We start from the raw sequence: 27,823 nt of genomic DNA on the forward strand, positions 1-27,823 counted from the left end.
AAGATGGGATGAACTTCTCTTTAAACCTATATTTTAATAGGTAGTACATGCACAGAGTAATGAGGGAAAAATAGATTATTGAAAAATTATTTAAACTCATTTTTACAGGTAAGGAAAACATTTACTTTACACAAGTTTTATAGTTAGCAGCATCTAATGTCAAGCAAAGAAAGAGAACTTGCTTTTTACTACAGTAAATTGCTGTTTTCTCTTTGGGAATGGTTCTTGAGTTGATATTAAGGAAAAGGTTGAAACCTGTAAAATAGGTTGCAGTTACTAATAATGCTCTTAACATGCTCCAATTGCAAAGTAAACTGTAAGGGAGTTTAAGGGCAGGTTACAAAAATGTATTTTCATTTCACAGTTGATGCTTTTGATTAATTGGTAAGGTTCAAATGTCAGACAGTAACTCATGGTTATTCAATCACTGTTGATTGCATGATCATGCCTTTATGACCTTATGTGATGGAAGGAAGAAAGGACATGGCTGTTCTTGAAATGAAAACATGAATAAAGTCCTGACTTTTCAGTCTGTCTGTCCTTCTACCATATTATCCCTCCTTCCTCTATGCAGTCAGTGTCTGAACACTTCTCAAGGGTTTTAGCTTCATGTACCAGGAACTACAGGAAATTTTCCCAAGGACAGAGGAGGGGTTGTCAGTGAGCTCTTGACTCTCATCTGTGCCACATCCATGCCACAGTGCACCCTTCCCCAGAGCATCCAGGGATGGTTAAACATCTGTAGACTGACTGGAGCTGGTGTTCAGTCAGACACATGGCTTGGCCACACAGAGTAACCACTACAGTGACACTCATCCCAGTAATCAGCAGGCACAGTGATACTCTGGTCTGAATTCCTAGATGGGCCACAGACTGAATGTTTCCCTGGTTTGTGACACTAACACTCAGAGGTACAGAAATTTTATTCTAGTCCTGTGGGGAATTGAAGTAGAGAGTCTACAAGAGATATGCACAAAGGATCACTGCAACCCAGCGAGGGAAGGTCAAGCCTCTCCATGGCAACTGACACCCCTGCCCATGGCCTTGTCCTGAACCATACAAATAATTCATGGCTGGTAGAAAACTTGACTGCAGATTTCCCAAGTTAATCCTCTAACCACAAGGTTATCTTTCTGTCATATAATAAAAATACATAGCCACATGGTATGGCATTATAAAAGTCTTTCAAATTTACAAAAGGTTTTAAATATGATGTGCCCCAAAATGATTCAGTGCCACCCTATAAATTGCTTACTGTGACTACATGAACAGATACTGCAAAAGAAATCCTTTCTTATTTTTCGTATCCCATCATATCTTGAAATAATTCCACTTCATATCCTTCATTTTTCTGTACCTAAAACTTTAGTGAAGAAGCTCATTGATATGATAATCAAGACTGTAGAAAACATTAATGAAATAATAGGAAACGTTTTTCAGAAAATAAATTTTGAACTTTTAATTCCTTTCAGCTATGCTTGAGAATTTATTCTGTAAATTACTTTCAGTCATAGAACAAAATAATGTCATATGGTCTGATCATATAAAAACATGCTAACTGTCCTGCATTTTAATTTTAGGTTGTTGGAAACAAATGCTTACTAACAATCTGCAGATCAGAAGCTATTTTTAAAAAATAAATACCTCATAATGTCAAATAACTGCAAAAATCCCATTTGGCCCAAGGTCAATTCACAAACAGGCAAAGATATTTGTAAGGATGTAAGAATAATCAAGTAGGATATTTGTAATGAATTATTCATTCATTTCTACTACAGAAAATAAAGGGGGTTATGCATTCATAAACAAATATTTCTGTTCTAAATGATTTTACATATGGGATGTTAGCAAAGAAAGGACATTTTTCTCTCCCTCGTGGCCTGCTGACCTGTGTAACACCTGGGTGTGTACCTGACACACAACATTTACCTTCCCATAAAGTGTGACCACTGCAACAGAGATGAGATGATGATGATGATGATGATGATGATGATTATGATGAGATGAGATGAGATGAGATGAGATGAGATGAGATGAGATGAGATGAGATGAGACTGACTTCTTAGCTACACCTGCCTTCCTCAATGAGTATCTTCACTGGATTCTCCCTTGTCAAAAGGATGAACTGTGAAGGCTTTTAAATGTACTTCTATGAAGAGCAGCTTAAATGGTGGCCTCTTGATTTCCTCAGAAAAAGAGTTACCATGCTCTGCCTCCACATTCATCATTGCCTGCTTAGGTTCTGTTGGGAGTGGGACAAATTTGGCACAACCAGGGTGGTGGAGATGTTTCCAGTGTGGAGGTAAATGACCACAGTTTTCTGTCAGAGTGCTGGGCACATAGGTCACTGTCTTCCCAAGGGAATTTGCACTGGTGGAAGCAGTGCAGCAGCACAAACATCATCAAAGATTTCTAATGCAATCCCTGCATTCACTGCTGAATTCAGTTGTCACCTCTCATTGTGCAATTTCTTGTTTTTCCACCTATTTATAATGTAATTTCTCCTCATAAGAGAAAGGCAGCAGCATATTGAGATGCCTTGTCTCAAACTGACCCAGAGTGGGGGTACCTAAACCTCATCTTGTCCCAGGAACAGGAGTCACCATTTGGCCCTTCCCTGCCACATGGAAAATCTGGGTGTTAGTGATTGTGGGGAAGGGCAATTAATGTTTGCAGTGCTTGTCACAGATCCAAAACAGAGCTCAGCCAGGCAGAAAAGAGACAGCACCCTGATTTGAAAAATTCCCAATCCGGAGGTTATGTAAAGAGGAAGATTGTCTGCCTGTTACTATGGCAACAGGTTTAAAAGGGATCTTGTCACCAGGCTGCTATTTCTTCCTGTACCCCATAGGAAAATCAGGATGTGTCCTCCTCCATCTCAGTGGGTTGAACTGAACAGAAAAGTTCACTATACAATGGCAAAACAGTAAGAGGCAGCACCAAGGGTGCATACCTGCACGGATAATGATGATCTCCAAAAAATAAAATAAATTTTTGGGTCAGATCATGGCTAAAACTAAAATTTTTAGTGAATCAAAAGTATGCAAAGAACTGATGCTGAAACAAACTGAACCTCAAACAATTTTTTTCAGTTTTGATAATTTAAAACCCTGATTAATGCTTAAAAAAACCCAGAAATAGAAAGGTAATTTTGAAATAAAATGGTATTTTAAACAGAGCAGTTATTGTTCCATGGCAATAATCAATGCTTTCCATAATTAATTATTACATTATCTCTTTCTCAGAAGACCACTCTGTAAAACAAGTGGAAACTTTAAAATATATCCGTGTTTTAAAAAAAATAATAAAGGGCAATTTAGAAGGAATATACAATAAATACTTTTGCTTGGATACATGAGCATTAGTTCTTGCAATCCCCTTATAGGGTGGAAGACTTGCTCTGTGATATAGCATCATAAAAAGTGGACAAATTCAGAAGAATTCCAGAAACACTGAGAAAAAAAAAAAAAAAGAGGGAAGGAGATCATAAATATTGGCATTATTTATTTTATATCTAATAATCAATGATAAGTATTTCTTAGTAGAAAAGAAACCCTGGAAATTTGGTGGTTCTAGTAAATCAAATAGTTGGTCCAAATGGTTTGGATCCTTGGGATTAAATATTGTCAATTATGCTATCACAGGCAGTATTTGAAAATTACCTGTTTTACCCTTCCATGCCATCATCTTTCTGATGTGAACCTTTTCAGGTTTCTAATATATTTATTCCAGTTCAGCACAAATTGTGCATTCTGCAAAATGCAGCCCTGATTAGAGATGATCAACCTCAAATAACTCAGGTGTCATAGGAAAAATGACCAAGAACTTTTCTCAGCAAATGTTTCCAACTAATCCTGGGCCCATTAAGTTAATGGGAGATTTGTAACTGCTATCAACATGACAAGGATTTCTCTTGTACTTCCAGAGTTGTGCATAGATTTCTGTGTATACCTTTGAGTTGTATGGTGCAATTACTTTGGCTTCCTTTAATTGCTGAGAAAATAGTGGCATTTCTATGACCCTGAGGGCCATGGATTGTCTCATGACCTAATAACTGTAAGCAGCAAAATTTTATCCTTTAGGAAAGGAAATCCATAAAGCCAAGAACAATAAGGAATGAAAGAAGTTTAATGGTGTTGGGCTAGCATTTCTGCTCTGTATTTGGAGGCATAATTACCCATTGTTCAATGATATTCACATAGTGAAACTCCGGTAGACTCCATATAGCTGGATTTTTCCAGAAAATAAACCTACAGGTTACTTATTTTAGGTCAGTCTAGTCTACTACATTGTGGTTTTTTTCAAAACTTCAGTGATCATACAGATTCTCTGAAAAAATATTAGTTGTAAATCATTTTGTGGACTTACCTGTGTCATAGCACTGTTGAAAGGTGAATAATGGGAATGTACTTTAAACTTGAAAAGCACTGTGAAGGTCTGTGTGCTGCACACTAGTTGGTACCAAGACATCATATACTTTAAACCAATGGAAATGAATTTTGCAACATCCTGAGGACTCCATGCATTGCTGCACAGGCATATCCTGGAACTTTATACAAATTCCATATTGCCTCTCATGGATTTGTGTCCTGTCCTTTTTCATGGCATGGGCACAATACTGTGACTTTCACCCTCTCCATACAGTCCAAGGGACAATTTTTCCGCCCAGAAGATGTGAGATGTCTTTGTTCCTCAGATACTGTTTCCACATTTCTTCATTTTCACACATAGCATGCCCTGTTCTCCGTGCCAGGCAGTCAGTGTTGTAACTTGGGTTTAGCTTGTCCCTGATCACAGCTCTCCCCACTTATCACAACTCTGTACTTTCCTTCCTCCCAGTATATTGTGCTTTGTGTCCCCCACCAGCCTGCTCACTACCTCCAAGGTTCCTTTCTTGCTCATCGACTATTATTTTGCACTCCTTTTATTATATACCTTTTCTCTTACCATGTTTATTTATCTCAGAAATAAATCCCTTGAGATGTTGGACTGTCAGTCTACTAATCTTTATTTGAAAAACAGATAGATGTGGAAAACTGTTGGGCTGAACAATAGGATTTGGTGCTATCAAATATTTGTTCCACATGCAGACACACCTGCATAACAGTACTCAAAACTGACTGTACTGAATAAATTGCTGCATTCTACATGGTTCTTACCTCTCCCTTTGGGTTTTCTGACTTTGCTCCATTTTGGTATGTTCTGGACTCTGGTGCTGCTCTAAGAATACAATTTGAATGTCCATTTTTATCTAACATGGGAGTCATAAAATCCATCTTACTCTTGGTCATTATTTGTCATGTGGTTCCACTGAATTAGCTTGGGCTGTCAAAACATTTTCCATGCTTTAGCAGTATCCTGTGTCAGATCACCTAAACTTATGCATTTTTTGATATAGGTTTCTGCACTGGAGCTTGTCAGCCACAGGTTTTGCCATGATCAGCAGAGACAAATGTGTACATGAAGGATGGTATTCATCTGTCATTTTTGGACACATAGCTCAGGCCCCAGAAGAATCATGCCAGTTTCTCAGTCAAAAATAAAACCACATCCAGACTGTGTATTTGTAACAATCTTTGGCTGGCGTTCTTGAAATCATACCTATGTTGCAGTTCCTATTTACATAGTATGAAACTGTGATGGCCACAGTTTAACTGTATGGGCTGGACACACCCTCTAGCTCTCTGTACACCACTAGTGGAAACAGAGCCATACACACCTGACACACAGTACCCAGCATTCTGAATAGAGAAGTATTTGTTTTTCAGGTTTATGTGTCAGAACAAACCAAGCATCCACATGCAGCCCATGTGCCATGAACCACCTACTTCTTTCCTTCGACTGTGCAGAGAAACAGGGTGCAAAAAGTACCTTGTTGCAACAGTGCTGTGAGAACCAATATAACTTTTCTTTGGGGGCATGCCACTCAGTGTTCAATATTCCAAGTAGCAGCCTGTGCAGTTATGTAGGAATTCACGGAAAGGTCAATGCACTGCATGAAGAGCACACACATCACAGAAAATACAAGTCATCTTCTAAAACTGGAAGATGGTCACCCAATCTTTGCAATTTTTGTAAATTTTAAACCAGATGTTGTGCTACATAAATAGGTTGGAATCTCATGAGACCATAGCAGAAGCTTAAGGCATTTGCATTTCCAGAACTTCTCCCTTGCATTTGGCCAATTAGTCACTCTTCTCAATTCCGCTAAATATTCATTTTCAAGGCTAGAATGGAACAGAGAAAAATACTATAACAAGTTAATGAGGAAACAATGCTTATATAATACTACTTAATGCAGACCTTGGACAGACATTTTTCCAGCTAAAGCATTTTAATTATCCATTTTCATGTTTAATGTCTACTTATTTATTTAATATGCTCATTTTCCAATATTTCATTTTTTATTAGTTATAGGTTAGGCTATGAGTATATATTTTTCATAATGCATTGCAACACTGACTCAACCGTGTGAAACAGCAGCATGCAGCAGCCTGGTTTTGTCTATCACCTCTTTTTGAAAGCTAGATTAGGTGTCACTTTTCAGCAATGCATTTTCCTGGTTACACTAGGCAGAAGAGCTGTTCCTTCTCCAATGAAAACAACAGAGACTTTTCAGATGGGAAAGCAGTTTACTGACAGGCTTATAACATTAAAGCAATTCAAATTAATTTCTCAATAGAAAGAAAAGTAAGAAAAACTCAGGCATTATTTAGTAGTTCTAGAGAGTATTATCATGCCCTGACATACAGCACACAAAAAGATTTGTGGAGACATTAATTTCTTTTGAATATCAGAGAAGTTTCTGTGGTTTTATATCGATGCACTTTAGCCAAGAGCAATGTTCCAGGAAGTCTAGAAATGCACAGTTCTTATGTTTACTTACTTAGAGAGTTTTAGCCTTCTGACCTAGAACATTAATAGCAATTCTAATTCATCAATTCAAACATTATTCATGGTCCTTGAACCTATCTTTCTTTCCTTGATACTGACTAGAAAAAGGAAAAATTTTGGATGATCTAAAAATTGTGGCCAGACCCCAAACACAGGAACAACATCTGCTTGGAGCAAAAGAACAACTCTCAGAAAGTCCAGAACTGAACACAGGAGAAAAAACACCAGGGCACGACATGGCATAACAGGGAAAGACTTGAAAGAGATAGGAAGGGATGCAGAAATCCTTCCATCTGTTGAGGTTTAAAGTTGACATTTCTGTACAATAGACTCTGAAAAAGAAAGATTTAAGGGATTTTCAAGGTTTTGGAATTACTGGATTCTCTGGCATAACAGCCCATGTCTTGTTCTAGGTACACCTCCAACCCAAGTCTTTAAGTATTATCTGACTATCCATTGAAGTTAATTTAAGGATTCCATTTTACTCTAATGAAATCTAAAGAAAGCCATTGCTATGCTCTCATATAAAATATTTTTCTCTGTTCCTATTCCTTTACCTTTTTGTCTGCTTTCGGTTATGTTTATTTATTCTTTTGTCTCCCTTTAGCTCTTTAGATCTGATGGTGGCATTTTATGTTTTAGAGTGATTGCCCAGAGCTGACATAAAAAAACCCAAACTTCAAGATAGTGACTAAAACTTCAGTCCAATCTGTCATTATTTGATCTATCCAACATGAAACTATTTAATTATACCAAAATATTGTATTTCTTTTGAAAGGACTGAGAAAAAAGATTGCAGTAGCTTTACGAACTTTTATGAATCAGCTGAGCTGTGGTCATTGACCATAGACACACTTTTAGCCCCTTGCAAATGCTAGAAAAGCATGTTAGCTTAATTGAATTTTAAGCTAGCATATTTTTCTTGGCAGGCACATGGGCAATTACACTGCTTTGGTACCACACAGTATTCCATTCAGCTCAACTGTTTCTTCAAACATTTCAGTCTCCTGAAGAAAGCTGACTGAATAATACAAAGCACAAATTACTTGATAAATTTATACATTGTGTTTCAAAATTCCGAAGATTTTTCAAAATATTTGTATGAAGAAGTAGTTGTGTCTGGGATAAGGAACAAGTTTGATATCCTAGATAGACAAACCTAATCGGACTGATAAATTTAAATGATGCACATGTAAGTAATTTGGGAGTTTATGTAGTTTTAGTTGCTCTCTATGACAGTGTTAAGAGGGGCAATTACTTCTGGAAAACATCTACTACTTAATTCATGTTTTAATTATTTTGATTATGCTTAAAAAAGTCCATAGCAGTTTCTAGCTACTAAGTTTCAAATGAAAATAATTCAGACATTTAATGCAGCATATAAAATGCTACATGAAAGCATGCTTTGTGAAAGCAACATAGAGAAAATTGTATATTTTTATAGCTGCAATGAGCTGGAATCACAGGGAGCCATGAGGGAAAGAAAAGCTGTTGTTAGATTATCCATTGCAGTGTAGTCAAATCATCATATCTGATATTCCTAGAGATGTAACAGGATGAAAATATTTGAAGCTTTCTGGGCTATGTTTGAGGTTGCATGAGGCCTAAAGAAATCACTAGGGACTAGCAATTCTGTGCTCGAGAACTCATTTAAAATTAGTTTCTTATTCTCTTTCTTTCATTCTGGATTTCTGCCATGCCCTGACTTTCTTTTGTCTACATACTCTGGTGAGGCATAGTACAAATTATATTCATTCATAGATGTGCAAGATTGTGATGAAAAGGCCTGGGGTTGACTCTCATGCTGTTAGAGTGACAGAAGAGCTTCTTTTCACCTCCCTCTGGCTCACACCTTTGTGAACATTAATATCAGAAAATACACAAGCACTTTGGAAAATGTTTCTTGTATTGCAACTTCCTATTTCTCTAAAAGGAGAACAGTACCTTCTACTTCTTCTCTATAGAGTCATAGAATAGTTTGGGTTGGAAGGCACCTTTAAAGGTCATCTAATCCAACCTCTCTGTAATAGGCAGGGACATCTTCAACCCTATCAACCTCTTCTAGTGTTTTACCACCCTCACTGTAAAAAAACTTCTTCAGTCTATCTAATCTCATGGTTTTGTAAGAACTACAGTAGTAATTTCTGTCAGGTGCTTTGGGAACCCTTTATGGGAAGTACAGACTAAGTAAATTCAGCACATGGTCCATTATTATTCCCCTGATAATGTTTGGTAATATCCTGGGTAAAGTACCACTATTTACAGGACTACTTATGTGGCTGAATTCCAAAGCACTGTTATAATTTACTGCCATGTCTGTATACAATCAAAATTACATCATTTCAGAGAAACAGTTATATTTCCTTCCTGTAACTACATTTATGCAAGGTATTATAACCTAAATAGGACAACAGAATGAGTAATCGTCAGTAATAAGATTTTATTTTAATGTGGTAATAGCCAAGAATTAAGTAAAAGAAACAGACAGGAAAACAAAATAGAAGCAGAAAAGGACACAGTAAAGGCACAGACCCATCAGTCTGATGCCATGATAAAGTATGGAGGTGGCATTTGTACCCTTAAATCCAGCTTTGACTTCAGTGTGGCATCCTTGTGCCTACACTGAAGAATACTTCACTGTTTATTAGTTTAACGCTGTATTCATTTTAAAATGTTGTGTGCAACTTTGTTGAAATTAGGGTGTAATAAAATTGTCAAAGCGTGTCCCATAATAGGAAATAGCATTTCCCATAATAGGAAATATACAGCATTTAGGTTAAGAGACAGCTGATGCTAAAGACTTGCTACCAATTGCCTTATGTACTGAAGGTATTGTGATGTAACACATATTAGTTGAATTAAATTAGAGAGATATGAGTAGTGATCTATTTCATGACCATATCCAGGCACTGAGTTTTCACCAGCAGTGGAAATATGCTTTAGGAGAGCTTTGTCATATGGTTAGAAACCCTTCAAAATGCTGTCAATTACTGTGTCATCTCTACAGCCTGGTTTCAAGTGTCCAGTTAATATGCATTCTCTCTTCCATTCTGGTTGAGACCTACAGCTTCTTTATATCAACCACCTGTGCAAGATTATTTAGATTCTTAGAGCAAATTTGCAGAAAGGCTGTGCTAAGTGGGCTGTATAAACACTTACACATCTGTCTTATCCTCTAAAGGATTATCTTGCATCTTATCTCTTTGTCTGCTATTGAAATGTTTCTTAAATAAGCTGAAATTGAAGAGGGAAAGTGAATGAGAAATTCAAACTGAAGTATTTCTGGGGTTGTTTTTAATTTTCTGTTTGTAGCATTTGACAGCTGCAAGAAATTGCATGAGAGAAAAAAATCAAAGGCTTAAGTATCAAAATCTTTGCTTACAAGCTACTCTTATTTAGCAATCATGCTTGCATAATAACTACAACTTGGAGCACATGATTCATAGGAACAAGTAATCAAGTATATAAAACTCCATGGCTTGTACCTAAATGTATTTGTTTTTTTCAGGAATAACATAGAGTTGTTAAGTAAATATTTTGTAGTGTGGTCATAAAAAGGGGGAAACTTCCTAACAGAGAATACTCCACATGTATGGTAATAACAATAATACCTCTGGACTAAGGATAACAGATGTTCTAATAGTTAGAAATGTTTATTGATAAATTGTTCAGCAGTATCAAAATTCAGCTTCATTTCAGCACGTTCATATTTTTTTCTTCTTGCTGTTAATTATTTATACTTATGAAGAGTGAACTTAGGATCATGAAGCTGAGATTCATTGAAGAAAATGAAGTTCAGTTTATGGTACAAAAATGACTCCATGGAGAAAGGATACATTTACTATATCCAACTGTGAAACCACCAAAATAGAAACTAGACCCATGTAACTTAAATGATTAGCCACAAAGCTTGACATATAAGCTAAAAATATTAAATAATAAACTGAATATTTGAATGTATCCATTAAATTTAAGTGCATTTACACAATGAATAGCTTCATAACATCTAGAATTGCTAGCAGACAATTTTGAAAAAAGAAAGGAGGCTGTATTCATACCATAATTTACACATAATGAACAATTTTAATCAGTTTTTAAATGGTGGAAGAAATTTTGTGAATGGTGAGACTTTCCACCAAGGTCATAGAGAAAAAATGTTTCGTTTTTCAATATACTTGGAATTTTCAAGTTAATCTTTTAATCAGACACATAACACAGGTTTTATGTGTTCTCATGACAGACCAGCAGTACTCATGGTCGCCTTCTCAGCACTTCAATGAAGAAAGATACTCTCCTGCTCCGAGGAATATGAAAGGATTATCTGGTAGTCGCAATCAACCACAGTTATGTTCAGCTCATACTTGTGGCTTAGCATCCCCTGAAGATTGTGAACATACCCACGACCTTATCCACCATGGGCAGGAGCCAAGGCCATCGTATCTTCTCAGCCCCACGGAGAGTTGCCCGCTGGACCACCATCGTTGCTCCCCACGCAGCTCCATCCATTCTGAGTGCATGATGATGCCCATGGTAATGGGCGATCACATGTCAAGTAGCACTTTCCCCAGAATGCACTACAGCTCACATTACGACTCAAGAGACGACTGCGCCATGTCTCACGGTAACCCTAAGATTAACCGTATTCCTGCAAATCTTTTGGACCAATTTGAGAAACAGCTTCCTCTTCACCGGGATGGGTTTCATACTTTACAGTACCAGCGGACCTCAACAGCTGCGGAACAACGCAGTGAGAGCCCGGGAAGGATACGCCATCTCGTTCATTCCGTCCAGAAACTTTTTACTAAATCTCATTCTCTGGAAGGATCATCCAAGGGCAATGTTAATGGAACAAAGGGGGACAGTCGAGGGGACGATCATCATCATGGGCACCATTCCAAGCATAGCAAAAGGAGTAAAAGTAAGGAACGAAAACCAGAAGGCAAGCATAAGTCTGGAATGAGTAGCTGGTGGAGCTCTGATGATAATTTGGACAGCGATAGCACTTACCGAACCCCTAGTGTGGTAAATAGGCACCATACAGATCATATATCCCATTGCTATCCTGAGGCACTCCAGGGGCATTTTGGGGATCTCTCATTGAAGACTTCCAAAAGTAACAATGATGTGAAGTGTTCGGCTTGTGAAGGGCTACCAATGACCCCTGATAGTAAATATATGAAAAGGAGTTCTTGGTCCACGCTTACAGTAAGTCAGGCTAAAGAAGCTTATCGCAAATCATCACTGAACTTAGATAAGCCTCTGGTTCACCAGGAAATCAAACCTTCCTTGAGGCCGTGCCATTACCTTCAGGTAAGAGGAAGATTTTCTTGGGATTTTTAATGAAAAGAGCATCACGGTATATGCCACAGTCATCGTAAAAAATATATAAAGGTACCTCTCAAAGAATTTCTGTATGACTCTCCTAATGCAGATATCAGATATTCCATTAAAGTGAGAAATCTCTGGCTTTTGTCTTTGTTTATAGACCACAGATTAAAAACTATAAAACAGGTGTGATATAAGTTAGTTTCAGGTCAGTAGATGTGTTTTCATCTTTGGAATTCACACTGAACCCCTTGATGAAATATATATATCACACAAAAAAGGAGCAGTTCTCTCAGCAGTCTGAGCGCTAGAAAAAGTGTTTCAAATACATCTATGGATGAGTGATTTTAAAAACAGGCTGTGGGGAATCCTATTTTTGCATTCTTTTATAACTTTTCTCTGTGTTTTTGTAAGTAACAGAAGAATGTATTTACTGGTGTCTCAAATTGCTTTGCTGTGGTGATGATCACCTGCTTATGTTATTTTAATGATTGGATCACCCAGGATCATATTGAACTGAGCCTCTTTTTAAACCATACTATAACAACATCTGTTTTAAAAAATACATGGGTACCTCAGAGAGAGAGATATTTCAGGCCTGGGCCTCCAACTGTTTTTGATGGTGTTCTGCATGTTTTCTTTTGCAGCAACAGAAATTGCTCCCAATTTCTCCTACATTTAATTTTTAATGCCTTCTGCTTGATGCCATTTTCCATCCCAAAGTCATGCTAATGTAACTATTTATCGTGCTGCAAAATGATCTGGATCATAAAGTGACATGGGTTTAAAAAATACTTTCCAAAATACTAATTTTAGACATTTGCATCATTTACCTGGCCTACGTCCAGCACAGTCCCATCAAAAGTGACATAAGCACGTCAGATTATACAGAGAACTCTGTAGTGGGTGCAGAGTAGAAGGGAGAGTTACTTGGAGGATAACTCTTTCAGCTAGCTTTATCACTGGAAAAAATGTAGAATACAAGTATTCCTTTAGTAATTTATACTAAGTATAGCCTGCAAAGTCCACATTGTTTTGAGTGTGTTCTATTTCTTTTTAAGGAACTCCTCTTTCTCCAGAACTTCACCCATTCTCACATTAACATGGGGAAATCTCTAGTCCATATCTATGTATTTGGAGATTTTCAGTTTCTCTGGGCCCTACAGAACTCTCTCCTCTCAGAACTATAGGTGTCCAATAACAATGAGCCACACTTGAAGAGACAGATCTTTTCAAATGCATATGCAGACATCCAGGATCAATCTTCCCTACTGAAACAGGGAAAGTTTCTCATTGCAGAGAAAGGAAAATAAATTGCAGCCCTCAGAGCATTACCATGCAAATTGATTCCAATCGAGACTGACAGCTGTGGTATTTTATCATATCCAAGTACATTCTCATGTATGTAAAATAGACTGCACTTCCCTGGAAGTTTTTGATCTAAGTCGAGGAGCCAGAACTGGAACTGCGTCATGTGCAGACTTCCACTCTGTGTGAAGTGTCTGTGTTCTAAAACCATGCATACAGCTGTGACATTACAGAGAAGTTTAAATATGACTGGATTTTTCCTTCCCGTTACATACCTCTACCCTGACAATTCTTCTTCCTCTATACCTGTTTTGGGTTTAGTGCTTTCCTTCTCAATCATGTTTCATTGTTTCCTCTTCCCCATCCCCCCACCCCTACATCTCATTTGCAAAAGCTATCAATTTTTACTTTTCATTGGCCTTCTCCTTACTCCCAACATATGTTACTCCCAACATCAGCATCCTCAAGTGAAAGGTGAAAGACTGAGCTCACAAACTAACTTGGCTATTGCTAAGCTTTAGATCAAGCCCAGTGACAAGCCTAGGGGTCGAAAAGCACACTTCTTTACAGTCATTTATGCTTTTTGTGAATTAGGATTACTACAGAAAGGAATTTTCATTCAGTAATTAGGAAGGTTTATCCAGCTTAAAATCTAGGAGATGGGAATTCAAATCTTTTGCTGCACAGAGATTTGTGGTCTTTGTTATTTAAGACCCTTTAAAAATGGGATAGTACCCATTCTCTATTCACAGGGATCCCATAATGGAAATGTGTTAAGACTCAAGTGCTTAGTTACTACCACAAGGAACCTATACTTGTGTCCAAAGCAATAATACAAGGAATTCTATAACAGAAATATTCTCATTATAAAATATTAAAATAAAACATGTTTCATCATATCAGAATATGCCATTCAGAGCATAGATATCCTTCAGACTGAGAGGCTGGCTTATTCACTAGCCCATGGCCAGCAAAAAAATTGAGGGGATATCATTCTGTCAATGTCATAACTAAGTGCTTGGTTTTGAAACTTCTACTTTCAGGGATGCTGGGCTCTCACGATAAAATCATTAAGGTCAGAAATATGTCTCATTATTAGCTCTGCCACAAACTTTCTCTCTGACCCAGGAAATGTAATTTGCTAATCACTGCACACTTCAGTTGCTCTATCTGAAAAACTGAGGAGGGATATTTAACTTTTCCTATGGCAATGTAAGCAGCATCACTGTATAATGATTGGATAAAAATAATCATTAGATTCAGAAACTAAGAAAGGTGGAAAAACATATCAGAATCCCTACCCAGGAGAGTTTACTGCCTTGCTCAAAAGTAGATGGCAATGAGAATTCATGGAATTATGAAGCTGATGTGCAGCAGGAGACTTCCCTGAGGTACACAAGTGAACAGATTAGCATAAAACCCCAAGGCCTTTCACAGGGTCTCTGTTTTTAAAGTTATATTAAATACATTTGTCCTGACTGATTTCAGCTATATATTTTTAATTATTTTTAAAATAAAGCTGTGAAATTATATCCCTTCAATAAACACACAAATAGTTAAGCAAGCATATCTCAGAATAAAAAAAAAAATCTATGTTTATATATTAATATCATCAATTTATTTATATATATGGCTTTTGTTCTACTACCTAGTTATATGAGGTTTCTCAGTAGCCAGCTCACTTTTCTGTCTATTGGTTTTCTTCCTATTATTTTTTTCAGTATCTGCATGAAATATTTCTACTTCTGTTTTCCGCTGAGACTTTTGATATGCAGAATCTCAAACTGAAAGACCATGGCAGTCTTAGACCTGTGCTTGAGACTGTTTTCTGGCTTATGTTTCTGGGCTTCCACTTTGTCTTCCACCATAATTACTGAGCTTCTTCTCCTTCAAACTGCAATTCTGAAGTGTGAATATAGGAATTTTCTTTCTAAGAAGGAAGCTGCCATCAAAATAACAAATGCCTGGAAACAGGAGATGAGACAAGGGATTTTGAAGGTGTCTACTCATTGTATGCTTCAGTCATGTCCTAGAGCTGAAAGCAGCTATTTCATTCACCTGGTAAATCTCCAAGCTTAATCTCTTAAGGCTCGTCTTTTAGGGTTTCACTTTCCTTTCTCCACACAGAGTTCTTGCAGCTGAGGCATCTCCTTGGACTGGCAGTGTGGTGCTGTAAGTCAGAGGTGATTCAGTCAACATGCCTTTTTCAAGCAGGGGTGGTCATCAGTCATAAAGTGGATGGTTTGAGAGAACTAAATTAATTGAAATAAAGCTGTATAAACCTAGATCAGATTTGCATCACTCCTTCTACAGTGGAGGTGATGGGAGCCTGCAGGGACAAGGAAGAGGAGAAGAGTGAGAAACTCATTTGGGAGGGCTGAAATGTCACTCAGTTGATCAACTTCCACCTCAAGAGCAGAGGGCAACCATTTGTAACTGTACACTCACAGCATTTATCAGACCACATCTTGTGAATGATTAGCTACAGGAATTACGTATGGGCCTTTAATTTCTATTTTAAATGCAGACAAATTGAGCATTTCAGTGCATTTCTGGGCACCAAATAGTTTGCCACATCACTCAGCAGGCAAAACAGCCCAAGTAGAACTCACATGCAATAATGCACATTTTTGTATAGTTTTAGCTATAGTGGCTGCTACTGTTTTCAAAGTAATTTTAATATAAAATATGTTAAGAAAAAGATAAATGAGCTGTGAGATCTCCTCTGTCTTCATCAGCTGTTTTGGCTAATTAGGTTTCACATGTGTGCAGTGCAATGACTTTGATTAATTCCACTCTGATATGAGTACTAGCAAGGAGCAAAGATTTTTAACAGGAAAAAAAAGGATATGAACTAGATAACTGTGCTGAAATTACGTGCACAAAAGAGTCACTTACGGCTTCCATAACTGAAATAACTTTGAATGCTAGTTAAAGAAAAATAATTCCTACAATAGAGCCAAAAGATAGGCAAGGGCATCACACACACCAAGACTGTAGTTCTGGAACAAAGTGCGATGTGTCACTGATTAATATTCCTTCCTCACCCATTCAACAGCAAGCAGTTGGGGTAAACATACCACAAGGTACAGTGAATGAGTCAGCACTAAAAAAGGAAATAGCATGTTATTCTAAAAATGGCTTCAACCCACTCCTGTCTTCCTAGTGCATTTAAGTACGAGCGTCATCGGTTACAGCCGAGGCACTGCTAAGTGTGTGGATAATAATGTCAGCTGTGTACTCTACAGAATGAAAGAAAAGCACAGAGTTGGTCTCTTTAAAAAGAAAAAGAAAAAAACAGCAGTTTCAACAAGGCTCTTTGCTGGTTTAAGTTAAGGCTACGTGGAGAAAACCTTTGAGGACAAGCTAATGGATAAATAGGCCTTAAGCCCGCAGTTACATTTTCTCAGGAACTCTGCTGGTGACAATACAGATTCCCATAAATGAAACTGCTGCCTTTGTGAGGCACACCATTGCTTTGCGCTCTCCCTCTAGTTTGCAAGGATAGATGGTTTTGAACTCAATGCACTTTTCTCAGCACTTCGTTTTAGTGAAACTAGATTGTATCTGTTTGCTGGACACAAAACCCATGCAAGAACTACAGAAACTACATCCACTCCTCTACCAGTGAGTGCACACTGTGGAGCTAGCCAGAGCTAGCAGAGTTTTGATACATCCAAATCACTACCCACGCTGCTTTCACAATGATTTATGACCAGCCACCACTCAAGAATTAACTGGGTTGTTTCCACAGCAGGAAAAGCTAGTATAGACAGTAGGGTAGCAGGGCAGTCTGCATCCTAAATCAGCATGGACAAATGCTGCACCATTTGGTGTTCTACAGCCCATTACAGTCTCACAAGGATGTCTCAGCCACCCCTATGCCCTCCCAGTCTGCAGTGGAGATGAGCAAGACAAACAGGTAGTGCCGAGACAATAAGGGAAATAAAAGGACAGGTTTTGCCCTGTGGTCCATCCACAGTGTTAATGTCAGCCTGCAACATCTTGTGGAGCATTAAACAAAAGGGAGTAATAAAGCTTACACTTCCCTGTATTTACAGAATGCTGATGGGTTTGTGTATCACAAATCCCAGAATACTTACATACCCCTCCCAAGACGAAAAAATATTAAAAAAAAATAAATTAAATAAATACATTCAATCAATGATATTGTAAAGCAAAGCTCTGACCAAACAGCTGTTCTAAATCCTTGGTATCTTGAATTACTGTGTTAATCAGTGATACAGTGCACTGCTTCCATGCCCATGTACTAGAATCCTCATATTGGATGAAATTAATTACTGAAACTTTTTTTCAAAGAAGAGCAGAAAGAGTTCAGAGTTAGTATTTTCTTAAAGCTGCCTGAAAATGTCCCTGTTACTGTGGAATGTAACATGTCAAAGCTATGAGCAGAAAAGAGAGGCCATGATCCCACTGCCCTTTAATCAGGGGGAGTTGTCCTCCTTTACAATGTTAGAAGCTGTTTCTCAATGTTCACTTCATTGAAGCTGAAGGCTGACCTTTGCAGTTGTTACTCAAAGGTGTCACTGGTTCTGAAGAAGTTTTCATACAGGAGTAACTTACTGTTATGTACAATCAGGCCATCTGTCAAAGGAGACTTCCAGGAACACACCCTTGGGGCTGTAATGACTGCACACTCTCCTAGGGCACAGGCTGGCTGCCTAGGGCAGACCTAGCTCCTCTCTTGAGCAGTCCGTGCCATTTTTCCTGCAAGGAGGTGACTAAAAATGGTGAAGTATTCACAAATGTTGCTTTGTCTTTTTGTTTTGTTTTGGTCTTTTCTGGGTTTGTCCATCTTACAATTCTGTGTTTAAAGCTTGTTTTTTAAAGTGGAATTGCAAATGTATCTAAATAGCTCATTGTTATATATAAAAAGTTATAGCTGGACAAGTTTCCTGGTACTTTGGTAGGGAAATGCTTTTTGAAAGGTATGTGGATAGGCATTACATAATAGATAGACAGGGAAAAAATACTTATTTTGCTCTGGAAGGTAGATAATTGCAGTCATCTGGACTTAACTGTTCAAAAAATTATGTCAATCATTAGTTTAAATCAGAAAAAATTGATGAGAGGCAAATACAGCTACTAAATAGCCTTTAAAATATTTGTGTTTTAAAGACACATACTGATTTTCAGTAGCAGACCTGTAACAAACTGAAAAAAAAAAAGTGATATAATATTTTGCTTCAATTAAATATGATGCTGTTTACTACAGGTCACTTTCTGAGACACCCTGCATATGCTGCCTTTTAGGTTCATCCCTCTCTAGCCTTATAACAGCTCTGCAACACTGAAGACCTTGCTCCTTAGTTTCTGTGTTTTCAGAGGTGCATTGTAAGTTTGTTGGGAGCACCACTCCCAACATTTTTTTTCTCTTGCTTTATATTTCCGTAACCTTGAACGGTCGGTGGACCAACTCAGAAAAACTTGTAGTCAGCTTCATTTGCTGATGTTGTGGTCCTCTGGACCTTGTCTGCTGCCTGTCAGTCAGGCAGCCCAGCTGGCAGGTGTATTCCTGACTCCCTGTAGTAAGTATTCCTTACTAACCTGTAGTAAGAGACAGGCTGCAATCCTGTTTAGGTTTTTTTTTATGCTGGTTTTTAGCCAAATTTGCATTTAATTCAATTTATAGAAAAAGACTTCAAGAAATATGCTACTATGAGCTGGTCCAAAAAGACAAAGACGTAGGAAAATGAACTGTGGGTGCAAACTCTTTCTTGGCAGAAAAGCTACTTGTTGTGGCATGCATGCAAAGTTACAAGTTTTGATCTTTGATGTTTCTGTGAATTTCCATTACTAAATTAATTGCTACCTTATGCTACATCTATTCTATCAAATTATATAGTGTCAGGATGGTTTCCTTGGCACTGCATTCTGATCCTCAGTACTGGTATGTGGCTCAGCAGGTCTCAGGCATTTTTTTCATCCAAGCTAGCTTTTTTTCCTAAACTCCCTCCTGAGCACTCTTGGTTCAGTACTTAGCACAGGCCAAGGTGTGTTCCTAGTAGCCACACTTTTTCAGATGTAAAGATTGCTCCACAGCATGGGAATGAAGTGCTTCAGAGCAGCGACCTCCAGGCAAGACAGTGGGTCTTTACTGACCTGTATTTGCCCAGCACTAAGGCAGTCACCAGATCATTTGCATCCTTCTCTCTCCTTGTGCAGCAGCACAGTGAGCTGGAGCAACTCACCAGCTCAGCTGAACTCTTACCTTTACTTATCCTTATTAGTGTTGTAGGGTAATTTTTCACGTAGCACTCTAGGTCACTTGACCATTAGCATTTCTTAAAAAGTTGAATATTGCTTAAGAAAAATCTGCCCCACTGGAGTTAATGGTAATATAATTTTAAAGTGGCTTTAGCTGACCACAAAGCAGTGTCATTGATCACATACCAAAGAAAATATGCAGCCAACTGAAACACATGTTTCTTGGTTGAAACTCTGCTGGTTTTGTCTCTTAGATTGAGAGCTTATAAACAGGTTCTCATGCAAGTACAGGCCAAGCCCTCCCTTCAGTCCAAGTTCACCTTATATCAAAGCTCTGGCATAAGATCTCAGTGAGCTTAGCAGGCTAAAATCACCCACAGTGTGGACAAGCCCATGGCTGCTGACAGCACCTTGCTCCACCGTGTCAAAACAGCACAGAATCCTGAGGGTCCCAGAGAAACCCAACAACACAGCAGTGGTTTGCAGGTGGCTGAACTTCAGGCACTGATCTGTGCCATCAATATGAGCACAGATGGTGATGGGGTGGGAATTTGGCCCACTTTCATCCAAATAGTATAAACAAAGCCACAAAGTCTTTACAACACGAATTCCAGTGTTTAGCCACCCTCAAATTATAATTCACATTGTTCCTGGAGAATCAGTTGGGAAACACAGTGCTGGTTCTTTTTTTTTTCTTTTTTTTCTTTTTTTCTTTTTACATTGTTTTCTGTTTTTTTGTTGTTTTTAATTAATCACTTGTGAGATATGTGTTATAAAACAATATTCAAGTGAAAAGAGCACAGTTCTTTAAAAAACACAGAAGCAATTTTAGTATACCAGACAGGAATCTTTCCTTCACGGATTGCTTAGTGCAGTTTGCTTGGAACTCCACATGAGGGAATAAAATCCGGCAACAAATAATGATTTTCCTATTTGAACATCTCCCAGCTGGAATAGTATGTTTGTGTTCTGTGATCTGCATGTGTGTCCAGATTATTACCAAATCCCAAATTCCTGAAGTCAAGTTGTTTTCAACCCAATGTAAAGCATATATTGCTTGGGATCTACATTATTTCCTTCTTCTTTCTGTAATACTATGGCTGTTCAGAGCAAAGCCTGGAGAGAATGGCTGGCAAGGTAAAGATGACTCTTGTTTTCTCAAATTAGCTCCTACCTTGATGGACAGTGTCTACACACCTTTGGGAATTCTTCAAGAACTCTCTGTGCTTCTGAGCTGTCAAGAAGTTCAAGGAGTAGAGGGTGGCATGTGAAAATTAAAGCTAATTATGAAGAATGACATTGTTAGTGGTGAGGAGGAGTCCCTGGCATGTTTTGTAGAGATTTTTCAATGACTTCATTGCATAATTCATGTTCTTTGCACAATGAATCAGCACATCAGAAAAAAAAAAAAAAAAAAAAAAGAGAAAAGAAGACCACACAGAAGAAACTAGTCAAAAATGTGCACTGAGAAATTGTGGTGTGTTGTAGACACAAGATTAGCTACTGAGGAAACAAACTACTCTTTTCAGATACTGCATTCTTACCTCCTGCAAAAATCGTGGGCAACAGGTCTAGAGTCAACAGACAGTAAACAGGGGAATGTCTTAGTGCCATTAACTTCAGAAAAATATTCTTATAATTGCTTGGTGCGCCATCTTGAGAGAAATTTTTGAAAACACAGGAGGTCCAGCTCCCATCTCCCACTGTAATATCAAGGAAACTTTCTAACATTGCAAAAAAACATCACTGTCTGGTCTCCAAGATTGTCATTTATTTTCATCTGCTTGCAGCTGTGCACAGAGGCTGTTTTTCTGAGGCTCTTGAAGATGTGATCTAAGAGAAAACATCTTACCTACATTTCAGATTGTGTCATCTTCTTGGTCAGGTTGAGAAAGCATAAAATTAAAAAATTTACACTCCAACAGAGTGTTTCGTATCTTATCCTTCTTCACATATGTATAGTCTAATTCCATGTGCAGACATTTCTGCTTCTAGTAAAATGTGAAAATTGTATTACAAAAATAAGATTTAGGTAAAAATCAATATTTCAGTTGATTTTATACCAGCAGGCTTATTAAATTTTACAGAACTCCTATGAGGTAGGTAATCCTCACTTTAGCCTTTGGGAATGAGAAATATGAAGAAGTGATAGTAATTTCCCTCAGCTGAAGCCCTTTATTTAGAAGAGTTTTGTTTTCGGTAGTAAAGTAATCAGCAGTTTTAAGTAGATCAGCAGTTTAGTCATGGAAGATCTTTAAAATTCTGGAAGCTGTGAGAAAATGCCATGGAAGTGGATGGAACAACAGGAGCAGGTCTGTTTTGAAATGTCAATGGTGGTTGCCATTTTGACTGTTTTAGCTAAACCCTAAACTGAAATAAACTAAAAAAAAAATCAAATTAACAGTGGTCAAAATCTAGAAGAATGAATATTTCATTGTTTCTTCCAGTTTTGTCATCAGTATTGCCTAGATACAAGATTAGATATTCACATTCCTAGAATTAGTTTCAGGGGACTTAGGTTACCTATTTCTCATAAGGTATAAGGTAAAGCTTTTTTCCCTCTGAGTGTAGTCAAACATTGGAACAGGTTGTCTAGAGAGGTTGTGGAGTCTTCATCTTTGTAAATATTCAAAACCTGGCTGGACACAGCCAAATTGTCACTAAATATCCTGAGCTGGAAGGGACCCACAAGGACCATAGAGTCCAACTCCTAGCCCTGCACAGCAGCATCCCCAAGAGTCACACCTGTGCCTCAGAGCACTGTCCAAACGCTTCTTGAGCTCTGTCAGGCTTGGTGCTGTGACCACTTCCCTGGGGAGCCTCTTCCAGTGCCCAACCACCCTCTGGGTGAGGAACCTTCTCCTGATATCCAACCTAAACCTCTCCTGACACAGCTTCAGGCCATTCCCTCAGGTCCTGTCACTGTCACCACAGAGAAGAGATCAGTGCCTGCCCCTCCTCCTCCCCTCACAAGAAGCTGTAACTGCAGTGAGGTCTCCCCTCAGTCTCCTCCAGGCTGAACAGACCAAGTGCCCTCAGCCACCCCTCATATGGCTTCCCCTCAAGGCCTTCACCTTCTTTTTAGCATTCCTGGGCAACCTGCTGTACCTGACCATACTTTGAGCAGAAGGCTGACCTCCAGAGTCCCTTCCAACCTCAGCAAATCCATGATTTATAGTTTGTTCTGTATCTTTGTTAAACCCATCCCTGTTTTCCCTGACAACATGCTGTTGGTTTTCCTTTCTGAGAATTAGGGGACAGACTTACTGTTGTAGTCCAGTTAGGGGTCCAAAATCCTTCCTCTGTCTGTTCTGGTCTGAGCACTCAATCAGTACATTCAACAGGAAGAAGTGAAACAAAGAATCATTTAGACTGGAAATTATGTTTAAGGTCATTGAGTCCAACTGTTAACTCAGCACTGCCAAGCCCACCAGTAAACCATGTCTCTAAGCACCACATCTACAGGTCTTTTAAATACCTCCAGGGGTGGTGATTCAGCTACTTATCTGGGCACCTTGGCCCATTTCAATCAAATTAAAACACACTGTAAAACATATTAGAAAAGAAGAAAAATAAGAACTCTACTCAGACAAATATGTACAATTTCTATAAAAGGGAGATAGAAAAGAGATTTAGAATAAAATTCAGAAATCATAACTTTCATGGCCACTAACTGGTCATGTGATACTCTAGGTATTTAGCCAAAATATTAGTAGTAAGGAGTATTTTAAAGCATGAACTTCTAACAAAGAACAAGGATAGTGACATTTCATCTAAATCAAGGAAATTTGTTTTTATAGTAACAAAGTTTCTAGAATACCTACTGTGAAAATGACAGTTTGTTTTTTTCTTGTAGTTTATAGAAGGTCAAACACCATCATCTCAGTTCCCTGAATTGCATTCTGAGCAGCAGGATGTACATCAGTTTGGAGCAAAAACACTTCTTTCTTTATTAAGAGGCTCCACAATTTTACATAAAATTCACGTGAGTGCTTGGCCTAGGGGGCTATAACTAAGCTCCCTCTTTTCAGGTAAATGGCTGATCACAAACTGTATCACACCCTTTTATGTAAATGGATCCCTCTCTCCTAACCAGACCTCCCCAGGCAATCTGTGAGAGTTTAATGAAAAGGCTGAGAGTGACAAAAAGAGGAGGAGAGCATAACAGTTTATTTATGAGCCTTAGGTCTTCTTCTTCCTGAGCTCTCCAAACATTATTGATTAGAAGGTGACCAAGAAAGTCTTCCACTTCCACAGCTGTTTCATAATAGAAGGAAAGAATAAGGCTACTGTTCTTTGAAAAAAAAAACAACCAAACAAACCAAAAACAAACAAACAAAACTTTTTTCTTCAGGTGATGATTTTAGGATCTGACAGAGAAATAACAGGCCTTCCTGCTACCTGGAATTAGATACAGTAAGTCCAAGAAAGGAGAACTTTTTGAGATTTTTTTTGTGCTTTATGTTTTAAGTGCTAACTAGAGGGACCCTTTGTATACTGCTTTGAAAGTACTAACTCTCCTAAATGCCTTTATGGGGAATTTAGGATCCTTCCTAAAGTTCTGGAATTCACTCTCAGTTCAGCTTCAAAACATGTAGTGTTAGATACCAAGTGCTTTATTAAAATTGACCCTAGGTGAGTAATGAGAGATATCAAAATATGTCGGCAGATGGATAATTGAAAGATGTCAAATTTTCTGAAACTGGTGCTCTTTGCAGCAACAGTGAATGATATTTATAAAGGAGACTCATCATTCTCTGTGATAGTTGCAACCAGATCAGCAGCCAGACCTTGTCAGACACTTGTTCTTGAAAAAGGAAATTCATATGGTAATATGCAGTCTAACTCCTCTGTGGATAGAAACTACATATACAAGGATTCATGTTAACATCTAGAACAGAAGGAAGGCCTTTTTAGACATTATAAATATCAGCACTCATCACTGTATGTAAGTAGATAATTAGGGTAATTATTCCAAATTAGCAGCTGCAAGCCCTGCAGATGGGAATTTCAGGGGCTGGTAACTATTGTAAGATAGAATTTCTGCAAGTTGCAAAGCCCTTCCCACATTTTGGAAGGTGTATATTTAATGACCTTCATACATTATGTTAAATATTTTTGTTAATATTTCAAAATAAAAATCTTTCCTGCACTCATATAATGCTTTTGCTTTCCTTTAAAGCTGTGTTGGGGTTTGAGATGGCCTGGATTTGAAAAGGTTTCTCCAAGTTTTAACCTATGAGCTCAAGTAAATGAAGAAAGAACTAGGCTGAACTGGGACTCAAATTTGGCTTCTGTTCTCAGTCCATGAGGAAAAACAATTTTTGTTTGTTTGCTTGTTTTTCTTTTGAAGATGGCAAAAATACTCCAGCTGTTCTCCAAAGCTCTGGATGAAACCTTCTGAGAGAACACATGGTCAAACTTCCTCACCAGGTTCCAGAAGCATTTTCACTGTGTTTATTGTATTGTGCTCCTTTGAATGGCTTAAGGGAAAAAAAACAAGCAAAAAAAAAAAAAAAAAAAAACCAACAAAAAACCAGATACTTTATTTGTGAATAATTTTGTAACAACCATAAATGCTTCTGTGATAGCCAGTGAGTTGGTCTGATTAAAAAGGGATTCTTGTTGCCTCGTGTACCATGAGCACATCACACACACAAATGGAGCAGGATTTCTTTAGTTTTTAGCTTTGGTCTTTAGCTGTTATGTGAATACATATAACTTATGAATACAGACAGCAAAGGAAATGTAATCAACAGAAACAGTAAAGCACATAAATGTAAGATTTGTCCTTATCACAGTGAAGAAGCTTAATTTTTTAGATACTTTAATGTACAAAATCAGTCATTCCTATCTTTTAAAATAAGATTGCAACTTCAATCAACAAACAAGTCTGTGTTGTACTCATTTAAATCCAGTCCTTATCTTGCTATTTGAACATGGAATTTCAGACAAAATAAAGTTGAGAAAGTAATAATTTTCTGCATTTGAGTAAGTAAAATGTTACTGATCGATGTCTTTTTAAACTTTCTATTTAATTATCTTTGAACTAAAACGAAGGAAAGATGTTTCAAGCCAAAATAATTATTCTATGAAAAAGTTATGAGGTTCTTTGCAGTTTTTTTTAGAAAATAATATTAAGACATGATAATTCAGCTTCAGTACTGAAAATTGAACATTATATCTTGAAGTGGGCCTATGTAGATGCCAGTAACTGCTTTTCAGCATTTGGATTTTGTCTTTATCCATTCTGACTGCATTTGATAACGAATATATAAAAATAAGAGTATGTTTGTATGATATAAAATAATAAAATAACTCTCTAATTTAGATTTTTACAGTTGTTAATGTTGTCAGCTGTAGATTAAAAATGCTAAATTAAATATATATATTTTTAGCATTTTATGCAACTGGCTATGTCTACTATGACTATTTGTAAATTTTTAAAAGACTTTTAGGTCTCATAGAATCATAAAAAACATTCCTGCAACATTAATCTTATACATACTAGGTCTGAGAAAAAAAATGAGAATGATGTGTCACGCTTACAGACTTCAAGTTTGGGAAGATTTTTGCTGCTTCCTTTCCAATCACCATCCAAAGCTGAATAATGTGAAAATTTTGTTTCTTTGCATGATCTAAACCATATTTCACTTGGATTTATGCTCTTTCCTATTACTTTGTATAAGAACATGACTCTTTTTTTTCTCTGATAGTTATCTCTAACATTTTTCTGATATGTGCAGTCTATTTAATCTCTTTTTATCTGACTTCAGTCTTATATTTTTTTCTGTCTAGAGCTTGGGATTTTTAATTTCAGTTCTCTATTTTTATTTGTTCACCACTTCTTAAAACTTCATTGCTCTCTTAATCCCTTTTTAGGACTCAAAGCCCCAGGTCTGTTCACCTGCTATGCATGGTTAATTTGTCTGTCTTGAAAGGGCCATAAAGATGGCAAGCAGATCATGTTAGTTGTTTAAGCACAGTCCCCAAGACTGCTGAAACCAATGGGAGGATTCACTTCAGCTCCACAGTGAACACTGTCTGTAGAAGCTTTCAAATATGTTTGACATGAAAATATTTATTAGACATCCTGCTTTGCAGAAACTACTAAATATACGTTTAATTGAGATTTCAGACTTACAGTATACAGGTAAATAAAGGCATTAAACTGCTTAATATAGTTGGAATAATAATATTAATAAAGATTTTGATGCTGCCAGGATCATCAGTCTTGGTCCACTGAAGAACTCTGTCACATCCTACTTTTTAACCATGAGTCCTTATAATGCATTTCAGAGAGTTGCCTATATCCTTTAAACTAAATAAATGCATAAGTGTGTTTCTGGATTAGAGCCAGAGGACTCAGCAGCTTGGAAGATTAATTTTTTAAAAAAAATTTTAAAAAGCAATACTGGCAGAGACAGGCTTGCTGTGTTTAATCATAAGTGTTAAAACAAGGCTGATTTCACTTTGGATTGAAGAATCCAATCCTGCTCAATTCTTTGGTAATTTGTGGTGAAGAGAGATTTCCATCCACCAACTGTGGATTATCTGACTACCAATTTTACTATTTGGAAATCCACTTGAACTGCATAATAGTAAATGCAATCCTGCATTATTTAAGTGGTTTAACATTATTAACATTATTATTAACATGGATTATTTAACTGGTTGTGTTTCTGATGTATTACAGTCTCTATCAACTATTCTGCAGTTTCTAAATAGAAAAAAAAGACAAATTACCACTTTTTCTTTTTTTTTTCCACAGAAGTTTGTCCTAAATCATAATCCTATCCATTTATGCCAGGATCATGGCTTAGTTTATCTTAGTTATGCCATTCACCTCCTTGAAAGCCCCTTATAAAGACTCTTGGTAATAAACCCCAAAGTGCTCTGCTTTCAATGAGTTTTAGGTCTGAGATACTTGATTAACTTATTTATATCAGATGAAAATCTATGTGCATCTCTAAGCTGCTTCCTGCAGTTTAGAGTATGTCTACAAATAGATATTGCAGCTCAGCTCACAATCCATGACTTCATTGCTCCTTGGGTACTAACATTTATA

At 37.5% G+C, this 27,823-nt stretch overlaps 1 protein-coding gene and 1 long non-coding RNA gene across 31 annotated transcripts in view; one reads left to right on the forward strand and one right to left on the reverse strand.

Moving 5' to 3' along the window:
- Positions 1-27,823, forward strand: part of DLGAP2 (DLG associated protein 2) — a 443,370-nt gene that overhangs the window by 348,648 nt on the left and 66,899 nt on the right. For all 29 annotated transcript variants that reach the window (XM_086876001.1, XM_086875999.1, XM_086875978.1 and 26 more), the window contains one exon: positions 11,135-12,204. In XM_086876001.1, the coding sequence (XP_086732127.1) occupies positions 11,203-12,204 (1,002 nt within the window). In that variant the 5' untranslated portion in view covers positions 11,135-11,202. The remainder of the gene's footprint in view (positions 1-11,134; positions 12,205-27,823) is intronic.
- LOC111925904 (uncharacterized) overlaps positions 6,613-27,823 on the reverse strand; it is a 52,214-nt gene continuing 31,003 nt past the window's right edge. Inside the window, exons 3-4 of one of the 2 annotated variants that reach the window (XR_002862557.2) lie at positions 15,586-15,856; positions 15,167-15,491 (exon numbers count right to left, since the gene is read on the reverse strand). This is a non-coding gene — a long non-coding RNA (uncharacterized LOC111925904). Of the gene's footprint in view, positions 15,857-27,823 lie in introns of both variants that reach the window. The other variant, XR_015282815.1, reaches the window with a different exon arrangement.

Source organism: Cyanistes caeruleus, chromosome 2, assembly GCF_971803275.1.
Source record: "Cyanistes caeruleus chromosome 2, bCyaCae1.hap1.1, whole genome shotgun sequence".
Taxonomy (NCBI): domain Eukaryota; kingdom Metazoa; phylum Chordata; class Aves; order Passeriformes; family Paridae; genus Cyanistes; species Cyanistes caeruleus.